The 24,245-nt window shown below is 34.0% G+C and overlaps 4 protein-coding genes across 7 annotated transcripts; 2 read left to right on the forward strand and 2 right to left on the reverse strand.

The window, feature by feature from the left end:
* Positions 1 to 65: 65 nt before the first annotated feature.
* Positions 66 to 17,569, reverse strand: LOC145731046 (E3 ubiquitin-protein ligase RNF19A-like). Of its 2 annotated transcripts, none has more exons than XM_081982626.1 (12): positions 17,289 to 17,569; positions 11,265 to 11,523; positions 9,904 to 10,016; positions 9,655 to 9,853; positions 9,506 to 9,596; positions 9,238 to 9,452; positions 9,002 to 9,146; positions 8,809 to 8,945; positions 8,653 to 8,750; positions 4,561 to 4,833; positions 4,330 to 4,506; positions 66 to 1,066 (listed from the first exon to the last, which is right to left on the reverse strand). In XM_081982626.1, the coding sequence occupies exons 2-12, from the start codon at positions 11,467 to 11,469 to the stop codon at positions 473 to 475; spliced, it is 2,247 nt and encodes a 748-aa protein (XP_081838752.1). In that variant the 5' UTR covers positions 11,470 to 11,523; positions 17,289 to 17,569; the 3' UTR covers positions 66 to 472. The 2 variants fall into 2 exon arrangements, with proteins under 2 accessions (XP_081838752.1, XP_081838753.1); XM_081982627.1 differs by lacking the exon at positions 17,289 to 17,569 and adding an exon at positions 17,089 to 17,112.
* Positions 5,612 to 8,061, forward strand: LOC145731049 (uncharacterized). 2 transcript variants are annotated; one of them, XR_014178734.1, is made up of 7 exons: positions 5,612 to 6,130; positions 6,195 to 6,321; positions 6,622 to 6,894; positions 6,950 to 7,228; positions 7,281 to 7,542; positions 7,594 to 7,771; positions 7,820 to 8,061. XR_014178734.1 is itself a non-coding variant. In XM_081982632.1 (7 exons), exons 1-6 carry the CDS (start codon positions 5,922 to 5,924, stop codon positions 7,713 to 7,715), a joined length of 1,272 nt encoding a protein of 423 aa, XP_081838758.1. In that variant the 5' UTR covers positions 5,613 to 5,921; the 3' UTR covers positions 7,716 to 7,761; positions 7,820 to 8,061. The 2 variants fall into 2 exon arrangements, 1 of the variants encoding a protein (XP_081838758.1); XM_081982632.1 differs by having other exon boundaries at positions 5,613 to 6,130; positions 7,594 to 7,761.
* Positions 17,570 to 17,948: 379 nt separating the features above from the next.
* On the forward strand, positions 17,949 to 20,518 carry Dok (docking protein homolog). The gene is made up of 4 exons (XM_081982629.1): positions 17,949 to 18,292; positions 18,419 to 18,731; positions 18,787 to 19,045; positions 19,383 to 20,518. The coding sequence occupies exons 1-4, from the start codon at positions 18,227 to 18,229 to the stop codon at positions 20,386 to 20,388; spliced, it is 1,644 nt and encodes a 547-aa protein (XP_081838755.1). The 5' UTR covers positions 17,949 to 18,226; the 3' UTR covers positions 20,389 to 20,518.
* A 1,617-nt stretch (positions 20,519 to 22,135) lies between these two features.
* On the reverse strand, positions 22,136 to 24,109 carry xit (ALG6/ALG8 family glucosyltransferase xit). 2 transcript variants are annotated; one of them, XM_081982630.1, is made up of 7 exons: positions 23,928 to 24,109; positions 23,598 to 23,870; positions 23,390 to 23,546; positions 23,103 to 23,336; positions 22,947 to 23,052; positions 22,615 to 22,891; positions 22,136 to 22,561 (listed from the first exon to the last, which is right to left on the reverse strand). In XM_081982630.1, exons 1-7 carry the CDS (start codon positions 23,984 to 23,986, stop codon positions 22,171 to 22,173), a joined length of 1,497 nt encoding a protein of 498 aa, XP_081838756.1. In that variant the 5' UTR covers positions 23,987 to 24,109; the 3' UTR covers positions 22,136 to 22,170. The 2 variants fall into 2 exon arrangements, with proteins under 2 accessions (XP_081838756.1, XP_081838757.1); XM_081982631.1 differs by having other exon boundaries at positions 23,598 to 23,867; positions 23,928 to 24,075.
* Between the last annotated feature and the right edge of the window lie 136 nt (positions 24,110 to 24,245).

The following is a 24,245-nucleotide window of genomic DNA, read 5'->3' on the forward strand; positions in this document are numbered from 1 at the left end:
TTTAATTTTTTAAGATTTTTATATGGTTACAGAGGTTAATACAAGGATAAACCAAAACACACATGGACGTTGACCATTTATATTTATATTGGGACTTTTTTTCCATAGATAGTTGGCTACAGTAAAAATAAGTTTTAAAAGATGTCAAACGGATCGTAACGCTATAGTTAAAATACAAATTTTGAATCCTAAAAGAAGGTTATTTTAAAACATTATAAAAATATTTATATAAATATCTAATAGAACTTATTTATACATTCCAATAAAAGCGCACGTGTGGCGGCCTAAGTAAGAACAACCCTTACTCAAACTGTAACATTACCGGGAAAAAAATAAAGCGATTTAATAAAAAAAAAATAAAGTTGCGTTTCCACTAAAATCGGAAAGCGCAACTAAACAATCTTAAGCTAAATACGGATATTTATTAATAGTACAATTTTTATCAGTCTTCCATCATCAAACGTGGGGGTAACTATAGTTCGGTACTATCGAGTTTAATCGACTTTCCAGGTTTAATCACGATGTTGTTGGATTCCGAAATTAATGGGATAGACGAATTGCTGAGACTTTCGTTGGAAAATGTCTTCTCGGAAGAATCATCCAATTTCAGCTTCTCGTCCAAACTGACAGTCGACGAAGCCGGTCTCAACTGGCAGATCACGATGCTCTTCGTTTCTTTTATAACCGGCACAGTGCTCTTATCCAAAGTTTCATTAGACACTTCAATAATAGTCTTGTCGTCGAGACTTTTAGTTGCCGGTTTACATTCGTTGATCGAATGGAAAAACTGAGATCGTAGAACGGCCGCTTGCGACGCAAACTTCCGAGGAGTTTTCGAGTCGTCCATGTCAATGTAAATGCTGTCGTTAGACAAAGTGTCCTGAGCCGGGGACGCTTTTCCCATGCTGGACTTGGAACATCTCGCTCTAAAGCTACAGCTGCTGCCTATACTCGTTTTTTCCGCCTGATTTGCCGCTATAAAGCTTACGTTGTCGTCGAAACGAACACGTTCAGAAGTACAGTCTTCAGTGGTGACGCAACTGCAGGAGTCACTACCATTAGCAGGCTAAGAAAATGACATATTTTTTATAAATATGCGTTGAAAGTGCTCTTCCAGTCCAGTTTTAAATGTCAATAATCCACTATCCGATAGTTTATCAAAAAATAAGGTGACATACATTATGACATTTTGCTGAAAAACGCTCCCTAAGGAAGATACAGTCCTCCAAAATGTAGTTTAAAAATTCGTTTTTTTGCTATAACTGTCAGACCGTTGGAGCAATTTTGATTAAATTTTCATCAAGTACTTATGAAATGAATGCTCATTATGTGATGTGAATGACGTTTTGTCAAACTTGTTCAGTGGCGTAGATACACGGAGATGGTGTTCATTTTCCCACTCTATTTTCTACGCTGACTGGATATTTCACAAAAATTACAGTTTTTTAATTTCCGTCTTCAATTTAAAGAAAGATGTATCTGCTGCAAAAATTTTGATTAAAAATTCTTTTTACGAGATAACTGAGTTATTACGTTAAAACCCAAGAAAAGAGGGATATCCGGGTAGCAAAATATCATTTTATAAAAATAAATCTGCCAGAAGTGGATTCTCCTTCAAAAAATAAGTTGACATGTTTTTTCGTCATTTTATAAAAGACCTCATACTAAGAGACATACAGCCCTCTAAAATTCAAAAAAATCGTTTTTTGTTATAATCTCAGAGCATTGAAAGTGAAAACCGATCAATTTTTTTTTCAATAACATCACATACTGAGTGTTAATTATATTTAAGACTTGTTCCAAATTTGGGCAAAATTGCTTCAACGGTCTGACAGTTATGACAAAGAAACGATTTTTTTGAACTGAAATTTTGGACTGTATCTTTCTTAGGAAGCATTTTTTACAAAAATGACATAATGCATGTCAACTTATTTTTTGATGGGCTATCGAATGGTGAATTATTGACATTTAAAACTGGACCACCCTGATAGCCTCTCCACGATATTTTTGGATCTACCCCATAGAATTTTGATATTTTTGTCACAACAGTGATTTTTCTTAAAGGTTTTCCATGCCATGTTGTCAACTAGTAACAAAAACTTACTAAAGATAAATTAAAAATATAATAAACTCAAATTTTCTCTTGGAAAACTATAAAATGAAAATGTGTAGGAGCATCTGTTGTATCTGATTTGCGTTATTATGACCAAACTAGATATGTTCTATAAGTTGCTTGAGAGGAATTAATCATTTCTTTTCGTTGGTTGGGGCTTTCGTTTCACAACGGTTTGTTGGGAAAATAGAATTTTGCACTTGTTAGTTAAAAATACTTAGTTGAAAATAGTGCAAAATTTCATTTTTCCCACAAACCTTTGTGGTGCGGCGAAACGCCCAAAATAGAAACGCACTAAAAGAAATGACCAAAATAGTTTTTTGTGTGTTAAATACCTGCTAAGTTTCCAAACTGACAAATGCACATTTTCTAGAAAGTTACACTGAGTTCTCTAACTATTGTCTTGAAAATAAGGATTTTTTTTCAAGAAAATTTATTTATTTAATTTATAGAAAAGGTACATTTTTGTAGGGATGTCAAGTGTTTACCATTATAGTTAGTTTTAGTAGGATTGTATGTAGTTATTAAGAAAATTAACAGTATTACTTATTTGATGAACTTAAAAGGAGGTGAAAAAGTTGGTACGTGGAGGTAGAAGGTGGGAAAAAAGGTTTTTTTTTGGTTGTTGATTGTCAAGAGAGACTTTTAATGAGAGCTGGAAAGTCAGTTTTCTAAAAAATTCGAGCAAAAATCAGATTATTGAAGATCAGGGGATCTTAGAAAGCTGTTTCCTTCCGGAACGGAAGTTACTGAGTGTAATACCGAATGCTACCAGCAATTGTACCGTCTAGTCCACGTTATGACATGGAGCAGATTGTGATAGAGGACCTATTCCAGAAGTGGTTAAATCGATAACCGAGGAGGCCTCCCAGCTGTTACCGAGATACAGCCTTTGCAGTTAAAAATCCACCTCAACGGAAAAGAAGAAGATTGGTCAACTGACGGTTTATTTTGGACAATTTGGACTCTTTGACGAAGAGTATTAGTTGTAAGTAGTTTGTAATTTTTTGTATTAAAGATATTTGTAGTTTCAATGATATATTTAGAAGCAGGATTTTTAGGTAGAAAGTAAGTTAGATAGGTTTAGTTATTTACCTTAAAAATAACTTGGCATCCCTATTTCCCTATTATTATACTATTTATTTACTAGAATATTAGAATGAATGGTCAGGGTGAATCTGATGTCAGTTATGATGATATTATCATGCAACTAGGAGGTGAGGGAGATTTGAGTAAATCTCATCTTCAGGATGATAATAATCATGACACTATCTAATGTTAAGAATTCTTTACGTTGTGCATTCAAAGGCTAAAAGGTACCAAATAGGACACTCTGTATATTATTTGGTCATTCAACTCAGCTTGTATGGCCTACTTTAAACTCTCTTGTGCCGTACAAAAAGTGTACAGTTCCAGAAATATACAGGGTGAAAGTTTTAACCGATGACAGGAAGCCCTATGTGACCTTAAGGGTGACTTTTACATTTAATACAAAAATTTCAGAAAGGTAGATCCAAAAGGATCGTGATCAGACATTTGGCGTTTTAAGATTAGATTTACGCTCTTTAGTGGTCAATTTTGGATAAAGTTTCGAACATCCTTGATCTTACCTTGAAACACCAATAGCTTCCTGTTAATTTTTTTTTAACTTTCTAACCTGAGTTTTTTTTTAACAGTTGTTTGTTCAGTAACTGCTGACTGTTGCGTCACAACCACCAGCAAAAAAAACGTATGTCGGTGATTAAATATGATATTAATTGATTTTTAGAAGGAAGAAGGGTCTCTGGCAGTTTAAAACAGTTCTGGGAAGGTTGTAAAGATCTCTGGCACTTTTTAGAAGGTTCACTCTCTCTCTTTCTATCTATGAAACTTTCGAAATGGTCCTAGAGGCCTCTGGCAGTTTAAAACAAATTTGGGAAGGTTTAAGACACTTGCAGAGAGCCCTAAAACTTTTCTCAGAAAGTTCTCAGTGGCATTTAGAAATCTTTGACACATTCAAAACAGTCCTAGAGGCCTAAGACAATTTAAAACAACTCATTTGTCGCTATAAACAACATCAATTAATTGAACCGTCAAACTGACAATAACTGGTAATGAAATTACCAAATAATTCGTCTAATGAAATGAGATAAAAGATGTAACGCAACAATCAGAAGTCACTGAATAGAGTATAATCTGTTATTACACTAAATTTGTCACAAAAATGAATATATTACCTTGTAATTCATTAACGAGCCAGCCAAAGCTCGAACACTAGCACCACCATCGTCCAATGTGATACTCGCATTTACGGACTCTGTTAAGCTACTAAGACTGAAACGCTGAGCGGACGCTAAGTCAGCCTGAACCTCCAAACGTTGCGCCGTTTGATTTAGACTACCTGCCAGTGCAACCTAACGACAAAACGAATTCAAATTTCCACATTTCCAGCGATACCGAATACTTACGGTACTAGCACTTTCTCGATCAGCATCTCGATGACTACCCGACGCCAAGCTAAGACTGACGTCCCCGATACTTGGATTAGCCGGCTCCTTAGTGCTGATAGCGTCCACGGACGTGGTGTCAGGCGGGGAAGACGACGGTTCCTCGGCAGAACTTGAACCACCACAACCGCCGCTCCTGCATAGGGACACAGGCACCACCCCGTAGACGTAGAAGAGCAAAATTGGTACTCCGATACCCACGGCTAAACCAGCGAGTAGCGGTGAGATCATTACCTTTAACAAAAAGAAGTTTTGACAAATATGATATTAAAAAATTCATTTTAATTGTCACTTATGTGGTCACCAAAATTGAATTTTACAGCCCGACAAGCTTCATTTTTGTAACAGGACATGCTAAATTGGTGATTACACCTTGAAGATCAAATAAATTGATAAAACTGTACGAAACTAAAAAATACTACTTATAATTTTATTATTAATATAAGCAATCTAAAAACATCCTTGTAAAAAAAACAACTACTAAACTGTCTGAAGTATTTTCGTTTGAGTCTTAACCGAAAACATTTATGAGCAAAAGACTTTGAAAGCACTTTAAATGGTAATTACGCCTAAAAATCCCCGCGGTTGAGATAATTTTAAACAGAGTATTTTGCACCCCAGACGCATTCATTTTATAACCGTAATTAAGACAAAACGTTGAAACAGTCACTTGACGCCGTACTAATTTATTTTTGCAAATTCCAGACGGTGTTAATGGCTCTAAAGTGTCATGTAACATACTGAATAAATCACTGGCAAAAGCCCCTCGACTATCTAAATTGGTGTAAAAAGAGCCACTCTTGACAACGCCGCCGTGCAAATAAAGGGGTGCAGCTGAACGAGATAGAGGGTGCGGCCAGACAAATAGGCCTTTATAAACGGGAGGAAAGCGCCCTTCCTATCGGAAGCACCTAACGAGATAAGAGAGAGAAAACTGGTTAATTAGTTTACGTATTGTTGCTCATATTACGGTCCTTTAAAATGGGAAATTAAGCTATTTCGTATACAATTGTCGCATTATTTAAAAAAGCAGTTTACAGAAAGTGACCATATGTCAGGGGATTGAAATAAAACCTCACTGAGAACAATTTGTAGACAATAAAGACAACCTCCACTAGAGTAAAAGATCAAAAACAAATCGGCAACACTGTTATTCAGTCTCTCCCCCGGTCTAGCCGATTAGTAATCGCGCTCCTGCTCCTGCATTCGAGTCCAAGTTCAGTAGTAGCGCGATCGTTGTTCAGGAAATCCTGCAGGCTTTTGCGTCGAATTTTTTGCTTATTCATGATAAAGAAAATCCAAATTTAAACAAAAAAAGCACAATGTCGGACAGTGAAGAAGACAACACTAGCGAGAATTTGGATTGGCCAGTAACGGAAGAATGGCTCCAAAAAGTACTGAAAGAACATCATAAAACAGTGACCGAACCCTCCGGGATCACTATAATACAATCTACGGTTCGGCCCGGATGCGACACAGGAGAAAGCATTTTGTCGGATATTCTTGCTGTGACAGTAACATACTGTGTGAGGTAAATTATTCAGGAGGCGTCCCGAGATACGTTTTGTTTTCTTTCTTCCTTTCACGATTTATAGGGGCGATCCTGAAGGGAGAAACCACACTCTAAACTTAATAGTCAAGCTTTTACCGCAGGATCCTTTTAGCCGATTTTTCGTTACGGAAGCGCAGTTTGACTTACGTGAGATTAAGTTTTACAATGAGGTAAGTGTTAATCAGAGGAAATTCCTGAATGAATACGGTGGTTTGTTCAGTTAAAAAGATTACAATTATACGGTCAGCACGCAACAATGTATTTAAATGGTAATTACACAAGGTTCAACGTATTGTGGTCATATCAGTTCATTAAATTTGTGTTGGCGATATGTGTCATCGATCCCAAGGTTAATTAAAATTAATTCATCAGTATGCGCGAGATATTACTTTGATAAATTGAGACGCAAACACATGTTAATAAGGTCAGAAACTTCCGGACACACTGAACAATATGTTTTTATTCATTAGGTTGTACCGGACCTTCTAGCTTTCGGCAGCCGTTTAAACAACGACAACCCTGAAGAAACTTTGTCACTACCAATCCCCAAATGTTACTATGCCCACTATAGTTCAGGAGAACTCGAACCCGTAGCAATTCCCCCATCCTCCGTCCTTGTTTTAGAAAACATCAGAACCAGCGGTTTCCGATGCATATGTTTTTCCAGCGGCTTAAATCTAGACGAGATGAAAGCGGCTATTAAGTCTCTAGCCAAAATCCACTCTCTATCCTTATGCTCAAAGGTTAATATAAATTTATCTATTAACCACAATGTCACATTAATCTTTAACATTGCAGATAATCGATGGTCAAATGTTATCAGAAAAGTATCCGTTCCTGTTTCAAACGGCTCAAGCTTCTGAATCCTACCAGCAACTAGTGGAACGTGGCCTGCCACAATTATTTGAATTTTTAGAAACTAAAAATGAGCTCAAAGATATTATGAATGAACTTAACGACCTTCGACCTCACACTAAGGACATCTTGGAGTGTATGCTGAGAGCTGAAGAACCAATGGCCCTGATCATCCACACAGACTTTTGGTGCAACAATTTGATGTTTAGAGTTGTAGATGGGGTTTGTGCTGTTCAAAGTATATTTACAACATCCTTACTATGCGGTTTTACAGGTTTGCGAGTGTAAAATACTCGACTGGCAAATGGTAACATATAGCAGACCCACTAACGACTTAGCATTATTGCTGGTCAGTTCAGTGGCAGCGGATTTAAGACGTCAATACTCGGAAAGTATGCTGGATTTATATTGGGAAACAATGACAGAAATGTGTCGCAACTTGGGAGTGGACATTGAAGGCTCCCTGAATTACAATAGGCAAAAGTTGGGTGAAGATTATAGAAGAGCTCAACTTCTAGCATTGCTATTATGCATAGGTTGGTTAAAAATCCAAAAAATGAATTGCAGTTACAAAACTTGGTTTTTAGGTTCTGTGGATTTGGCTTTAGGAAACGCGCAAATGGAAGAACGCTTGATAGAGCTATTGAAAGACCTGCACAAAGAAAAGCTTTTAAATGTGAATGTTTGCGGATTGGGAAATCAAAAATGAAAACCTAGACCAAAGAAATTCTGAGTGATACAATGCTGTGAAAAATGTATTATTTTGTAAGTGACTGTAACCACCAAATGTGTTGTTTAATGTTTTATTTACAGGCTTTGGCAAAATAAACCACATACTAGACGGCATCTACAAGGGAGACCTTGGAATGCATACAATTTTAGTATCTACGTAATGTATGAACGATGATATTAGAAAATGTATAATTTAAAGCTTTTTTGAATCCGATCCTAAAGTCGCCAATTACCTACTCTACGGCAACCATATTACTTTTAAGTGCCAAAACTTTGTACGAATGGAAGAAATGTTAGTAATACAGTATAATCCGTATTAAAAATGCATTTTATTTTCCCAGAAAGTAAATAATGCAATAAATTATCTAACTCAGTGAACAAAAGATTAAATAAATGTTGGATGATCGGCAATTTTATGCCTGAAACTAGTCGAGCACGCCTCTGCTTTTTAGCTACAATAATGTTAGGGTGGAGAAGAATGTGTGTTAGTCCCCTTTCTGGTAAATAATTCGAGATAGGGCTACCCAGGCCAAAAATCGATACTGCAATATATTTACAGCGTCTGGGAACACACCCAAAAAAAATATATAAAATGGAGTCCATCAATTTTTACCGGTCAATTGAGCAAGAAAGCGACGTTTAGTTCTAGCTGTACATCTACTCTATAAAAGTAGTTTTAATACAAGTCAAAGCAGTAAAACGTGTAAAATTTACAATAGTTAGCAATTTATCAATTTCTGTTTGCCAAATGACAATCACTGCTTGTATAAACAATGTCTTGAAGACAGTAAATTGTTATGTAACCAGAACAAGATCGATATCACAAAGTGTATTTGGACAACGACCCACAAGATGGCACTGAACTTTTTGAATCGATAATCGACTAAACAATGATAATTTTAGTTTCGACTTACCGACGCTATTACTCCCCCAACAATAGCCGCATTCCGCTTGTGCCTATTTGCATTCCGGTATCTTGCAAATAACTTCTTTCCAACCCAAACTGGAATACCTGTAAAAATCAAACAACGTTCGCTAAACATTTTGATGAAAAATGTCAACAAACCTACCAATAACCATAGCAGGCACGGTAATCCCGGCGACTAGAGCTATTCCAATAGGAGCACCAACAAGAGTGCCCAGCTGCCATAGAATTTTCTTCTTCCTTGACCACGGTTTCTTACCCCAGAAAGTACACCCCGAAGGACTGCAATGAAAACGAATTTTATAATGCAAACTAGGCTTTAGGTTAGAGTAGCAGACCTTAAAAAATGTAGATCGTTAATTTCTTTCATGCACAGCCAACAAAATTCAGAACCGCACACGGCGCACAACATATGGTTGCAAGAACCGTCATCCATTTTTACAATCAAAACCTGACATCTTGGGCATGGTTTAATGTCATCCCCTAAAAAAAATCAGTTCAATAAAATTCAATAAGTTCAGTGTTAAAAAAGTCTCAAGAGAGCAAATCAATGTCTGGTTACATTACAACTTACTATGCTGAGAGTCTTGACTGTAAGCAACAGAAGACGACCGAATATTCGGAGATCTTTGAGCCCGAGCAGCGTCGCAAGTCTGATTGGGATGCCATTCCGCTTTGCAGTGATAGCAAAAGAACGAGTGACAACCGGGACGTTCGCATTGCAACTTAGGACAACTGGCACACTCCGAAGCTATGACAGCAAAACTGCAATCCGGAGCCGGACACCACCTAATAAAATTCAACAACTTAGTCTAACAAAACATCAAAATAATAGAACAAACCTTGTATCCGGATCAACAGCAAGCACTCTACGAACCATAAAATCTTCATACTTTTCAAACAGACTAGGGTTATTTAAAACACTCTTAATCTCTGAAAGAAAAACAATTAGTACCACCAGAATCAAGAAATTGCGAGAGTTTTAAGGTACCATTAGGATGCATGGGTTCCAAGCATTCAGGGCAAGATATGCACACCCTAGACTCCGTAATTTCCACCCTAAGATACTGTTGGAAGCAAGTGATGCAAGCGCGATGGCCGCAGGCATTCAATTCACAAAAGTCTTCAGGTGTTAATTCAGCTAAACACAATGGACACTCCCAAAATGGATGACCTGCACCATCAGAACTCTGAAACGCCACTTTCACAATAATAAAACTAGACAATATGATATGTTTACCTTTGTACTGGAAGCGTACATTGACGATTTGCTAGTAGCCCGAAGCAATTCTCCAGGATTTTTGTCGTTGTCCTTTGATGTATGTGGAGATTTTCCATCCAAAACATCTTTGCCTAAAATAATAAACAGTTGCAAGGTGAAAAGTTAGTGGTAATGAACTTGATTGCTGCTTTCTATCCCACTAAAAATTTCAAAGTCACTCCAGTAATCATTGTGGTGTAGTTATAATTATTGGGTAATATTAAATAATTTTGCAAGGTTTGCAGTGCAACTTTCGAGTTTAGTTAGAAAGTCCAGAAAATAACAATGCCAAGGTTTTAATAAACATTGGTGCAATGTTCCAAAATAAATAATGATCTTAGTTCGTCTTTCATGAATAATATACTTATCAATTAATTAAGGTCAAAGTTGTCGGTTTTAGATGCTCCAAAGAGTCTATCACTCACCGTTACTAAGTAGGCGACATAAATTCAAATAAATCTTGTTTTTCTAGTGAACTATAATTAATTTTTGCCTTTAAAAACAAAACCAAATGACGGTCATAAAACACTAGATCAACACCATTAAATGAGTACGTTTTTTACTGATATCTAAGCAAATTATCGCCAGTATGCCACAGTTAATTAAACATCGATTTTCAAGCTTAACAATGTAAACTATAATAGTTTTTCGAGCACCACAAATCCCTGTTAATTCACTATTACTAATGAAACTTACTAAATTTAAATGTATGGAAAAATCAACATCTTGCCTTAAAATTATACCATTAACAAAGATATTAAACAGTCGTATTTAATTCAACTGGGTATTATTTATGAGAGCAGGCTGGATATTGTATAAATGGAGGCTATTTTTGTTTAATTACGGAAAATACCCTAATAATATGCGCATTAAAAGTGCCACAAACCATTTCAGATTAACCTGGCGTTAATAAAGCTTTACATAACATTTTGAAGTAAACAATACAATAAAGATGCAGGTCAAAATCATTACTAGTTAACTGCACAAAAAGTGGAATCCTTGGAAAATTGATTACTACTAATATTGCTAATAATAGCAAGTCATAAAAAACATTTTGTTCTGTAATCCTAAACATTGTACCCCTCATATTATTAACCCTTCACTTAAAATTTACGATATTATCTGTATTGATGTGAAAGTTTATGGTTTCGGTGAAATCATTATTTATAACTATCACTTTACAGGCGGGTGATCAGTATTGAAATTTTTAATTTTTAACATAAATTAATTGGAGCCTTGACACAAAACGTGACCAATCTATTGTTAAAACTCATTACTTTATCTTAAAAAATGTTATTATACAACAAACAGCTTGGATTGGATAATGGAAAACAACGTACCTGGATTATTGGGTTCGACCTTCCTGTAAACCTTTGTGGAGGTTCCCACTCCACTTCCGGAACTTCTCCTCCTAGCCAAGGGGGATGAATAAATTAAATGACGGATCGACCAGCGACCAGGAAATCTTTTCTTGTTTCTGGGTGCACTAACGCATGGTGACAAGCCGGCAGCTCCTCCATCACCACTGTCCAATGATCCTCTCATAATGCGAATTTAGACAGATGACTTTGGTTTAAGGATCTGCGACATTTTTTCAGCCTGCAACAATTTAGTTTATTAGTAACATTGACTAAGGTCAGGTTAAAAATATCATTATAACCAATACTATCATCATCCATCCTTATCTAAATTATTATTATTAGTATTATTACCAGGTTAAACTATTTTCCTTGTTAACATGCATTGCATACATGCAAACCCAATTTATTACAAAGCACAGTAGGAAGAGCACTTCTTATAATCAAAATAAAGAATGATTACCAAAACTTCCGGGAATACAGGAAATAACAAAATTCTAAATGGTGGTGTTTGAATAAAGAAGAATATAAATTCTGCTTGAATGAGTGTTTGTGATGTAGTAATTACGTGATAAAATGGCTGGTAAATCAATTTATTTACTCCTAAATCTGTAAAGTATTAACAAAAACAGGTTAAACAGTCAAGTATGATTCAATTAATTTAATAACAGTTTCAATATCAAACTTTTTGCAAAACCATTCTTTTATTGAAGAAATTGGATTATTGATTCACTTCACTCCTACAGCTTCTGCATGTATGCAAGTGCGTGAGCGGAATATGAAACGAGTGTAACGTGAAATGACATGGTATATACATTCTTGGAATAAAAATAACAGTTTGGCATACATTAAGGCTTTGATTGAAATATGTGCATACACACGAAAAAACACCACTCAGGAATATTAAGAAGATTTCAGTTAACATGACTTTTAATAATTACCTTAGTGTAGAAAATTACCGATTAACCAGCTGTCAAAACATCAACAATTTAACGCAATCATAACCGTACAAACCGAGCTAACTACTTATAAATAATGAAAAATTCTTACTGAAGTGAAACCGTGTTCCAAAAATGTTAATCACATCACTTATCGGTTATTTTCACATTACAGGTTTCCTGAATACTGATTGGTAAAGTATTACTTAGTTAATTTAAGCTTTTAATTAGTTCATTGTTAAACCAATCAGTAGTTGAGACAAAACAAGCATAAACGTTCAATCAGATGACACATAAAAAATTAACAATGAAGTTCAAAAGAAAACAATAAGCCATATTATAGGAGATAACTGCAATCTCAAAATTCCGTAAATCTGATTAATAATTGACTTACACACACAAATATTGGTTTGTCAGGATTTTTTAATTTTCTATTTAAAAACAAAACAACCAAAAAATATTTCACGTAATTTTTTATTTTTGAAAATACTCACCTTCAGTCCGAAAAATGTTTTTTTTTTTATTATAACACCAAATTGGACTCTTAAACTGTTATGAAATAAACTTAAATGCTTTTCCAGATTTGAGTAGTACAAAAGTACAGTAAAATGTAACACGCATTTATTTAGGAGCTAACACACATCAATATCCTTGATAACTCCAGAGATAGTTCTATGAGAATGTCAAGTGAGATAAAATCATACCAATAAAATGTAACCTTGTGTTTTTTAAAATTAATATATGCGACTTATCATATGTTTTTCTAACTTCTGCTTTGGCATCAAAACAGTTGTATATGATAATAAGATTCAAATTTATATTTATAGACTATACTAACATATACAAGTTCCTGTTCATAAATGAACAAAGCCAGTGTGATATTCAAAAAAAAAATAAAACCTTGATACGTGACAGTTGCATTTATTACTACTTTTCGCGTTGTATAATACAAATTATCTCATATACACCACCAATGAGGAAACAAATATGTACTGACGAAGTAATTCACGGATAAACCCATATCATTACACATTCTCTAGTTAATGACTCTTTGCTAGTAATAATAATTACTAGGATATTTGTAATGTGGCTATTTTTGGCCACGTCTAAAATGCATCAAACACTATTATTCACATATAAAATAAGTTAGTAGTACTATACAAAACCCCAATGTCGCTGTTACACAACAGTCGGTTTACCTACTATTTCACAGTGAAAGTGGCTTGGTTTGCCAATTTATTAAAGCATTACAGAAGTAATTCGTAACTTCCGCGACTTATTTAGTTCGAAGAATTAACTGGCACAAATGTTTATACACACCAGGTCTTAAATTTCAACCTGGTGAAAAATCATACCGTGATTACCTCCCACCTACTAAATTTAGCATGTATCCGTTTAACTTTGTTTAAGCCATCAACAAACAAAAGGGTCAAACAACATTTCATTATTTATTTATCACTCTGCTTCAACTAAATATTATTATGATAAAAACCAGGTACCTACGTAATAGGTACTTATTAATATTGTATTTACCTGGGGTTTTACCAATTAAACTGAATAATAAAGATTTGCTTTAAAACAAAAGAAATCAACTTAAACTAACAATCTATTCTTGGGATTTTCAGTGCTAAATCAATTTGTCACACACTTTTAACCATTAGTTTTTAGAGAATCACCAAACAATGCTTTTGCAAAGGATTCAGCTCATCTAACCTCCATGTACTGGATTTACTCCCCTGAGTCATAAAATCAATGGAATTCATTAGCATCTATTTGCAATTCCAAATTGTTCCCTCTAAATACAGTCTATAAATAGTGAAACTAATGATACAGTTAGCGAACTAAATGCAGGCAAGTTGCAGATTTAGTTGGAGTTGCAGAATATTAGTAAAAATTAAAAACAATTTTGTAACAGGACTAGTAAATCATTTTAGATTATTGTACTCTAGTATATTGCAATATGTAAAAGAGAAAACACACATTCCTAACTTTTTGACAAAGAATTATCTGCAATTAAAACCTTGGCATGGTTTAGTCATGCTGAAATAACAGATATAAGTTGCACAACCTAAAGATCATACACCTATTAAATTGGTTCTCTAAGATGTGCACTCTTTAAATTTCAGTCAAATGCTGTGTAAGTCCTTTAATTGCATCAAATCTAGTTAATCTAGCAAGAAGCAAGTGGATTTGTAGAAAACAAAATAGGGTGAACTGTATAAATAAAGATAATGGTATACTAAGTTATTGAAAGACTTTTTATCACAAAGCAATAAAACAAAAAAGCATTTCTAACACTTAAAATATTCATAATTCAATAAAGCACATGCAGCAGCCAACACCAAAGTGAAAATGCCCAATTAATTATAGTGAACTAATAAACTTATTAATTCATAAATTTATGTATCAAGGTCCAGTCCTGCACTGTGTTCAATAAATACAATTAATGACATGTGTTTTTACTGCACCTTAAAAGTGTCGAAATTCCATAAAAAATTACATATTATATGGGCCATTTTAATGCTTAACCCATTAATCTAAAACTTCCTATCAATGGAAAAGTTTATTAATTTGTTTAGTAACTTTGAATATTCTAGAAACTATTGAGAAACTGGTTTATTGTAATGTAACCCATTCTAAATTAATTTGGAACTTTCCCTTCAGGTTGTAAAGCTAGGTCTAAAATCACTATTTATCTCTAAAAAAATGTAAGAACAAGACTAATTAGGAATGTTTGTGTGCAGTTCTAATTGCTTCACCTGCATTTATCACTTCTGATAAGAAACAGTTTGAGGGCTACTGCTCAGGCAAAACATAAAAATTTACCCCAAAAAAAGTATAAGATTCCAATAAAAAAGGTTGATTGCAAAATAGCGACTAGATATAAATAATTTAGGTGAAAAGTTCCTAATTGAAAATCCAAACACATTCCTGTTTTACCAACTTTTGCTTTCATTTCCATTGCAAAATATATCAAATGAATGCTAAGTACCTGAAAGTATAATACCTAGTGACAAAGTAGACACCTTATACAAGCAGAAATAGCTGCAAATTTATTCGTCAACTAAAAAAAGCAGCAAAAGTTAATTGTAGCATGAATTTAAATTTTTCAGATCAATGTCATTTGAGTCAAATATAAAGATACTGTATTTTTGCTATATTTTAGTTGTTTAATTACAGAAAATTGTAGGAAAATATGTGAAGGAGTGCAGAGCTGTACCAAGAATAGAAATTTATTACAAAACTTGTAATCACTGGTAAACAAGTTAACTTGCATATCTGGCTTAGGAAAAACCTTAGATGTGTATTTTGGCGCCAGTCTATCTATTATACTAGAGTGTTTAGTACAGTGTCTATCTCATTTAAAACTTACTTACTCTTACAGGTATGTGTCATTTAGCTAAGAAACTTTTGTTTACACTTTACTACCTTATTAAATACTAATTAAATAAAAACTTTAATAATATCACTTAAGTCGCTGATGTGCTGCTAGTATCTAATAATTATACACATTTATATATTGCTATTAGGTTGTTTTTTGTAATACAATTCAAAGGTGGGACACTTCAAATTGTAAAAACTAATATCAGTAGGTATTTCACTAAAATTTTAGTTCCAGGTCAAGTTGAGGAGCAAACCCAAAAAAAATCAAATTAGATTCTTAGATCAAAAGTTGTATTAAGGGATTTTGAGTTAGAAACTAAAAAAAATGAATCACTTTGACTTAAAAGGGTACTCTTGGTGTTCAGGTAATTCAGCTAGTTACAACAAAATTTAGCTGGGTTCTTGGGATTCAGCTTCTTAATTAAATTGAAATTTGGTTTTTAAACTGTATACACAGTTTACCTCCTATTTGCATTTAATGAACATACATAAATGAGTAACCCATTGTGCTTAGTCAAGGTATTTTAAATGTTATTTAAATTTCAGCTAAAAAAGGATGTACCTATATAACACTACTACTTCCATAAGTTTAACTAAATTAGAAAAACACTAATTTTTGTTGGTCAAAGTTCATTTTACCTGTGAGGTGGAAATACAGTTTAGTAATCAAAAATGTTATGTTTAGTGGATTAATACCTAATTGTTTTTCTCTTCCAATGACTAATTTTGTAGCTCTCTCCAAGACTTAACATTCTTTCTGACAATTTACAACATAATTTTACTACGACTTGCAAAAACACAATAGTGAATTATTATTTTTTAGAAGCTGTAACTTAAGTATATATGAAAAATTCCTGTAACAATTTTTAAAACAGGTGCAGTTACAACAACAAATTATGAAACATAAACTTTGATTATTAAGTGGGATGTTTGGAAGATCTCATAAAACAAGTTTAGAGAAAACAAACTAAGCACTAGTTTTTTGGTGGAAACCTTTGAATTTTTTTTTATTAAAAGTGAATGTAAATCACATACCTACTTACATTCAGCTTATGGTGTTTTGGATTGTTGCAAGTTTAGAGCAACATTAATGTATTTGTATCCTGCTCTAGTGCATATACACTGGTTTTGCACTGAATATGTAGATCAAAAATGTCATTAGAGTATTTATGTATAAGCAGGCAAGAACTAAACTACATTTAACATACAACTCTTTATCAGTAAATCTTCACCCCAAACTTGAACTTTTATCCTTATTTAAATAAATACAACACACTTCCTGACATTGATTTCAACACTTATTTGCACATTTCCAATCTCCTGCCTATCCTGTTACACATAAATAAAATAACAGTAAGAAGCAATTGCACACTATACATTGTGCCAATTGTGTTTATTGCCTTAACTGTAAAAAAGCAGTGATGTAGGCCAGGGCCAGAGGGGCCAGAGTTGAGTGACAACACATGAAATTCTTATACATTTACCCAGTTTATTCCAATGGTAATGACAATGATCAAAACATGGGAGAAAAACTGGCAATACAATTTGTTAGTGTTGCACAGTACAGAAAACCATTCCAGCACTAAAATAGTAATGTTATTTTGAAATTGATAGTGACTTGAGCCAAAAATATACCGCAAACAACGTCGAAAAAATAACTAAAAAAAAAACAAATTGAACATACCTTTAAATGTGTTTTGGAACTGTCAGAACACAACAAGATTGTAAATTCTGCAACAAGATGAATCACAACACAATGGGCGTAGGTTTTTCCAAAATACAAAGAATATTAATACTATTTCTGAGTTTATCTAAACTAATTACGAACAGCAGTTCACGACGAATTTCTGCTCGCACTAAACAAGTTCATTACGTTATTACGTCCACTCTGCTTTTTAAAGGAGTTGAGCAACAACAGCAAAATAGAAATTCACAAATCCACCACACATTACAATTGCACTTTGCAGTTGGCACTCACATAGAGTGACTGTGACAGTTCAGTTTTATCCACAGATTCACAGATGGCGCAGTATTTACAATAATTATTGAAGCCCATAAATAAAAAGAAGTAATAATAAAACAATGCGGGATTAATTAAAAACCGGGATATTCAATAAAAATGGCATACATTGAATCTGTCACTAGTCTTTCTGAAGTAGCCTACAATTTGTGAAAATGTTAATAAAAATACGCATTAACTAACCACAAATTTTAATTTGAGAGTAATCCCAAAAACAAAACGATTGTAGCAGTTGTCACGTGTACTTTACGTACCGATTATTAGAGTAAATCACGTGGCTTTTATATGACACAGTGGCAAACCTAAATTGACATTTTGTTGATAAATGAGTTTAGTGAGTTAAGTGAGTAATGTTGATTTTATTTGAGTATTGTTACTCACCAACTAAACACTTCAACTTAAAAGTTGATTTAAATAAAAAGTTAAATATGGAATACATGTGAAATAACAATAAGTGTAATGTAATCAAATGTTATCACCAATTCTAAAATTACTGTTGAATTAAATAGTGGTTTGTGGCAATGGTTATTTAAACAAGAATGTTTTTATTACTGCCAGCACTAATATTAGTTGCACATACACATTTTGTGTGAGAGAGCAAAATGGAAAATGAACATTCTGTAGTGGAGGGGTTCTTGCTCCTTCCTCCTAGTGGAAAAGTTTTAAAGGTAAGTAAATTCAACTAAGCTCTATACCTACTTTATTTAAACAATGGATTACACCAGTTACTGTTTTAATGTCCTCCAGCCCCTCCCCAAAGTATTCTCATATATTACTAGTATAGTACATTTCAGAAATCATGGCAAAAAAAGTATTGCATCCTGTACAACAAGAGCAGTACTGGAGTTGCACGAATTGAAATCTTTGACAGCAACAATAGCCAAAGCCATGCCAAAATAATAACATTGGAAGATGTTATTAAGATTACCAAAAAGTCTGCCAACATTATCAATGTTGTAACCAAAAATTCCACATTTGAGTTTGAAACCCAATCAGAAGAGTTCAACCAATGGTTTGAATCCTTAAAACTTGTTGCATTTTCTTCTGAGACCAATGATGACACCAGTGTGGAACAAGAAAATGATTTGTACTGTTCATCAGATGAAGGTACTTTCCCCAACAGGTTTATGTTCAACAAGTTTTACTTTTATAAATTAACAAGGTGTGTTTGTGGTCAAATTGCACCCAACTGAAGCCTCAGAACGATGTAAATTGGTCACCCAAAATTACATTCTGGTAGTTGCCAACTCATCACTTCAGCTCAAAGATGAAGCAAGGAGGTTGATGGTTACCTGGCCTTTCAGTTTTATCAGGAAGTATGGATATAAACAGGGAAAGTTTATCTTTGAGGCTGGACGAAAATGTTCAACTGGTGAAGGAGTGTTTCACTTTGAACATACTAATTACAATGAGATCTATAAGTAAGTTTTCTGATGCAGTAATAATCTAATTAATTACTTAATTATTTTGAATTTGTATTTTTACTAAAGCTTCCTTCCCTTTTGGATTCCTCCCCTCAATCAAGTGGTGTTCACAGTCCACTCTATTGGATTCTGAATATTTTCTTGTCTTACATTTAAGTCTATATTTTTATCACACTAGTTGGGTTTGATGGTTAACTGATTAGGTTAGGTTAGTATGTAAACCAGAACAATAACTAAGACAGTGTGGCAACAAATATAATGCCATCCATTTAAACTATCAATGATATCATTCTGGAACTATGCTTAATGTGACCTACCTTTTGCATTTTTCCAGATGTCTGGCTGCCAAAATGAAAAACATGAAGAAACTACTGAACCGGGGAGATTCCTCACCCTCCGTAATTGACTGTAAAGATTTTCCAATTCAAGCGGCTCTTAACATGGAGCCGGGTTCGAGAAATCCTTTGCCGTCGTCATTTCAAACATTCCAAGAACCGCTTATCCAATTGCCCTCCCATTTTTCTTCCGTCAGATCGTTCGTCGAGAGCTTCACTAAAGAAGTTCCTAAAAAGCCTCCTAGAAAATATCTCCCTCCAAAATCCTGCGGTCAAGCCCCGCTTCGAATGTTGCCGCAGCCGTATGCGGATGTCAACACCGCAACCAACGAGTTCGGAAAATACGATCAAGTTGAAAGTAGAACGAACGCTTGGAAAACATTGGGTGTGGAAGAACCCACTCATTCGGAGTCACTTAAACAAGATTATCCTGATGAGTTGTATACAGCATGGTCCACCAATGATGGCAATCAACAAGAATTTAATATGATTCTTGGGTCGCAACATTTTGGGTTGTCCAATACTTTGACCAATAGTTCCAGTTACCTCACTGCAAAAAGTATGGAAAATATCCACTCTACAACTGAACCAGAAGAATACTTCAATGCTCAAGATATGATAACACATATCGGCGCAAACGAGCCGCTTTCTCCTATAGTGCCATGCAGTCCACCAGCTACTGAAGCATATTACGATCATTTGGATCATTTTGGGAAACCGTCGGCTCCAACAAACAGTTCTTCCGATTATAAACAAGTGCCATCCCCGATGCCAGTGCATAAATTAAAAAATGTCAACAGCCTCACAAATTTTTATGAAGAAGTCAGCTTTGGGATTAATCCGCAAACCGGCTATGGTAAAATTAAAAAAGATTCCTCCAGTGATAGGATGAAGATAGGAGATACGGAACGAAATGACGGAAACAGAGACGAATCGCAAAGAGTGCCCTATCAGTTGCATAATAACCAACCTTATGCAATCGTGAGTAAACCCAAACGGGTTTAAAATGTAACCAAGTATTTTAAGTGCCTTTATTTTATTGCCATAAAGTATTTTTACATCGCTTAAACTTCTCAGTGGTCCAAAACTAACTGTGATATGACTTACACCTGTAGAAAAACTAAATTTAAAAGTATGTGTGTGTGTTTCATTTGATAACACTGTAGCCTTAATTTTAATTGGACACAATTAGTGCCCTTTTCAAAATACTCTCTGTTCCAGGAAAACGTCACAGTTAAAACATTATCATCTATCTGTGAGGTCCAATTGAAATTCACTTATGTCTTGATTGGTTCTCAAGATTTTCTTTGATATTTTGTGGTTGCCAGCTTGAGCGTTTTTTTCCAGTGATTTAAAAAGCTTTGTTTGGTCAGACATTTTTTAAGTGCCCTTGATGTATAACAGAGGTTCCCAAAGTGGTCCAGGTGGACCCTAAAGGGTCCACGGGAGTCAGTTTGGAAACCGGAAATAAGTTTCACATAAAATTCTCTAACTTTCCCCATTTAACCGACTCTGTAGCTCTTACCGTTTTCGAGATCCCAATACATGCATCACCAATTTGGACCACACTGTATATGACTCTGAAATTTGGATGCATTTGCATTTCAAAATGAAATAAGATAAGAGACAACGGCAACATGTTTCCTACCAAAGACAAACCCAGGTCAGCCAAAGACATCACCCCAATATCAAAGGAATTATGCCGGCTGTCCCTTCTTATTAAATAGCTATTCTTTGGTATCACTACGTGTATCACATAAAACCTACTAAAATAAATACAATGCTATGAAAATAATATAATAATTACTTTGGAAAACGGATCTGAAGGGTAAAACAGAAGTTATTAACTTGGTTTTTTACCTGAAAATATTAAATATTGTTAACTACACAAAATAAAAACTAATTCAACAAATTCAAATTAAAACTTCGACGAAAAGTCAATAAATTTCAATGGCATTTGCATTTCATTTTCCTTTTTACTATAGGAGGCCTTACCGGAGTTAATCTACCTAATTCTTCTATTCTTTATCTTTTATAAAACATTATTTCTTCTATGGGAAAAATAATTTTTCTTAATAGAATTTTTTATTTTATCTTTATTATTTCAGAAAAATTTTCTTCTCACCAAAAAAGAATATTTAAATAATTAAATTTAAACTCTTTATTAGAATGACTGGAAAATCTTCCTTCGACTGATCATTGTTATAATGAACTCCCAGCAGTAAAAAAAATATAACTTCTAGTAGACCCCTATTCTAGTATGGCAGATTAGTGCAATGGATTTAAGCTCCATAAATAAAGAAATATTTCTTTTTTTAGAAATCGCAATTATAGAACAACTTACTTTTTTCCATGATCACACTTTTCTAATTTTAATTATTATCACAATTCTTGTGGGACAAATATTAATTTCAATATTATTCAACAAATTTACCCACAGTTTTATTCTAGAAGGACAATTAATTGAAATAATTTGAACTTTGATTGAATTGAATTGAAATTTTTTTGTCAAGTGACACCGGTTCGTTTTTTAAATATGTTATATCAGGATAACACATTGTCAAATTACGGACGTGCAGTTATTTCTGAACAAGGCCCTGTGCCAGCAGGATTATTTACGAATTTAAAAATTCTTAAATAACATATGTCCATTTCAATTTTCATCTCGCTCAGTTCACACGTAATAAAAAAAGAACGACAATTACTACGTCACTGCCACTAATCCTAAAAGTTTTATACCCATAAAACCAAATAACAAAAAACATCTTTTATTAAAATATGTCTAGTTTAAGACCGAAGTAACAATAAATAATACTTTGCCCAACAATAAACAACCCCCAAACCACAATAAAATGAATTTAACATTAATGGTAAAAATGGCAACATAGAATTCAAACCCAACAAAGAGTGGATTACATTTTCATACAGAAACACCACTCCTAAACCGTAAATATAAAGAGTTTCCACAATGTTTAACAGTGGCAACGAATATCGACAGGTGCTTACCAAATGAATTTTGTATTGTACATAAAACGCGTATGACGTGTACAACAATAGAAGTAGAACCTTTATAAAAATTAGTTGCTCAGGAAATAGTAAAGGAAATAGAGAAAAGTGTCCGACTGTAGAAAGCAGCAGGAAAATTTTCCCATCTTTTTTGTCCATTATGGAAAGAATGCTGCAAATATAAGTATTAAATACTCAGTCTCAGTGGTTTATTTTAAAGATTACCTTAGTGGAATAATGGTCATTAATATAGCTTTTTCATGAACATGCCATCCAAATAGAAATGAAGTCAATCCAGATAATACAACACACCTTAAAAAATGTAATGAATCTTTTTTCAACACAAATAATTTTCCCATTAAAGGAAGAATAAAAACCACAGTCAATAACATTGTAGTCATTGGCTGTATGGTTGGTAAAACAGTGTGTGTAAATTCTTGTACTAAACCTCTTGTCATGGTTGATGAATTAGTTTGTGCAACTGCAATGTTCAGTTTAGGCACTAAAAGCATATCAAATTATTGTTTCGTATAAAGTCTGAATTATTTAAGACTTACATACAACAGAGAGAGCTTTGTCAAATGTATTATAGAGAGCCCAAACATTTGGGGCCCAATATGCATGACACAAACCCCTTTTAAATGGAAACAGTCTAGACAAAACCTACAAGTGCCTCTTCAAACTACACTGTTATTCATTATTGTAAATCTTACTTGAGGAATGTGGTAAATAAAAGGAGCAAAACTAGTTATAAACACTCCAATAACTATGCACCCAAGTTTAGAAAATCTAACTAGCTGCTGTTTGGAAATTAGGAAACCTCCAGTTTTACTGTTCAAACAATAATGCCTGAGTAAATATATAAAGTATGCTGGAGCCAGATAGATGTATATGTGTTTCATATTAAGTAAGAATGTAAACCAAAATGCTGACCACTTAAACTGGTCCTAAAATGTTACCTTTTGAATCTAATACAAATACTGTTGATAATGTTACCCACTTTCAGCATACAAGCAATTGATATTAACATAATCCCATACATGATACCATTATACTGGAAATGAATGTGGTCAACCATAATCAAACCACAATCAGCCAGTAAAAGAATAGGTAGCACCACCTCCCTATTCCAACCTTTAGGTAAAGCCTCACAAACCCTACAAAGACTAAATCTCTATTCTGCTTACTTGAGTTCAATCCTCACTTGCCTGTGAACTCCATAAACATAAACAAAATCAGATACTATCACAGACAATCTTTGAAAAAGAATGGTCTTATCTGAGGCATAGTTAATGTTATCAACAATTAGCATTTGTTTATCAAAACTGGCAGCAACAAAGGACAGTAAGTATTCAAACCAGGCAAAGAAAGGGGGATAGTCTAAGGTCCATTCTGAGGTAGATTCATAATACCATTTGTCAATAGGTAAAGAGTGAGTGATGGCTAACCAATTTCGATGCACTTCAAAATCTGTGGACCTACTAAAAAATAGATTTCCTGTTAAAATTCAATGTTTTTTTACGATAAAATGCACTTACTAAGCCGGTATTAATAATAGCTTAATGCACGATGTAAGCAAAGTTGTGGTGATAATCATAATTTAAACACACTGTACAAGTGTTCTTGTTTCTTAAAACTTAATTTTTTTATCTTTTTAAATGTTTCTGTTTATTTTGATTGATAAACATAAAACATAACCTCAAAGCAAACTAAATTTCAAATTTGTCTTCCTTACGTCGCTTTAATTTGTTTTGGTTTTTGAGTTTGTACTTGTGATCACAGCGCTACGTGGTAAGACAACAAACTATTTATTTAATCACAAAACAAAAAGAAGACTCTTATTTATTCATATTTAA

The sequence above is a fragment of the Ips typographus genome, linkage group LG6, assembly GCF_016097725.1.
Source record: "Ips typographus isolate SLU linkage group LG6, UJ_Ityp_2.0, whole genome shotgun sequence".
Classification (NCBI taxonomy): Eukaryota; Metazoa; Arthropoda; class Insecta; order Coleoptera; family Curculionidae; genus Ips; species Ips typographus.

Coding starts and splice junctions, on each gene's coding strand:
- LOC145731049 (XM_081982632.1), top strand. CDS start 5,922: ATGTCGGACAGTGAAGAAGACAACACTAGCGAGAATTTGGATTGGCCA. Junction 6,131..6,194: donor ACAGTAACATACTGTGTGAG/GTAAATTATTCA, acceptor CACGATTTATAG/GGGCGATCCTGAAGGGAGAA. Junction 6,322..6,621: donor AGATTAAGTTTTACAATGAG/GTAAGTGTTAAT, acceptor TTTATTCATTAG/GTTGTACCGGACCTTCTAGC.
- LOC145731046 (XM_081982626.1), bottom strand. CDS start 11,469: ATGAGAGGATCATTGGACAGTGGTGATGGAGGAGCTGCCGGCTTGTCA. Junction 9,854..9,903: donor TGTACGCTTCCAGTACAAAG/GTAAACATATCA, acceptor GTGGCGTTTCAG/AGTTCTGATGGTGCAGGTCA. Junction 4,834..8,652: donor TTGGGGGAGTAATAGCGTCG/GTAAGTCGAAAC, acceptor TTTTTGTTAAAG/GTAATGATCTCACCGCTACT.
- Dok (XM_081982629.1), top strand. CDS start 18,227: ATGGAAAATGAACATTCTGTAGTGGAGGGGTTCTTGCTCCTTCCTCCT. Junction 18,293..18,418: donor CTAGTGGAAAAGTTTTAAAG/GTAAGTAAATTC, acceptor AGTACATTTCAG/AAATCATGGCAAAAAAAGTA. Junction 18,732..18,786: donor GTACTGTTCATCAGATGAAG/GTACTTTCCCCA, acceptor TAAATTAACAAG/GTGTGTTTGTGGTCAAATTG.
- xit (XM_081982630.1), bottom strand. CDS start 23,986: ATGATTATCACCACAACTTTGCTTACATCGTGCATTAAGCTATTATTA. Junction 23,053..23,102: donor TTATTTACCACATTCCTCAA/GTAAGATTTACA, acceptor AGGCACTTGTAG/GTTTTGTCTAGACTGTTTCC. Junction 22,562..22,614: donor ATGACCATTATTCCACTAAG/GTAATCTTTAAA, acceptor TTATATTTGCAG/CATTCTTTCCATAATGGACA.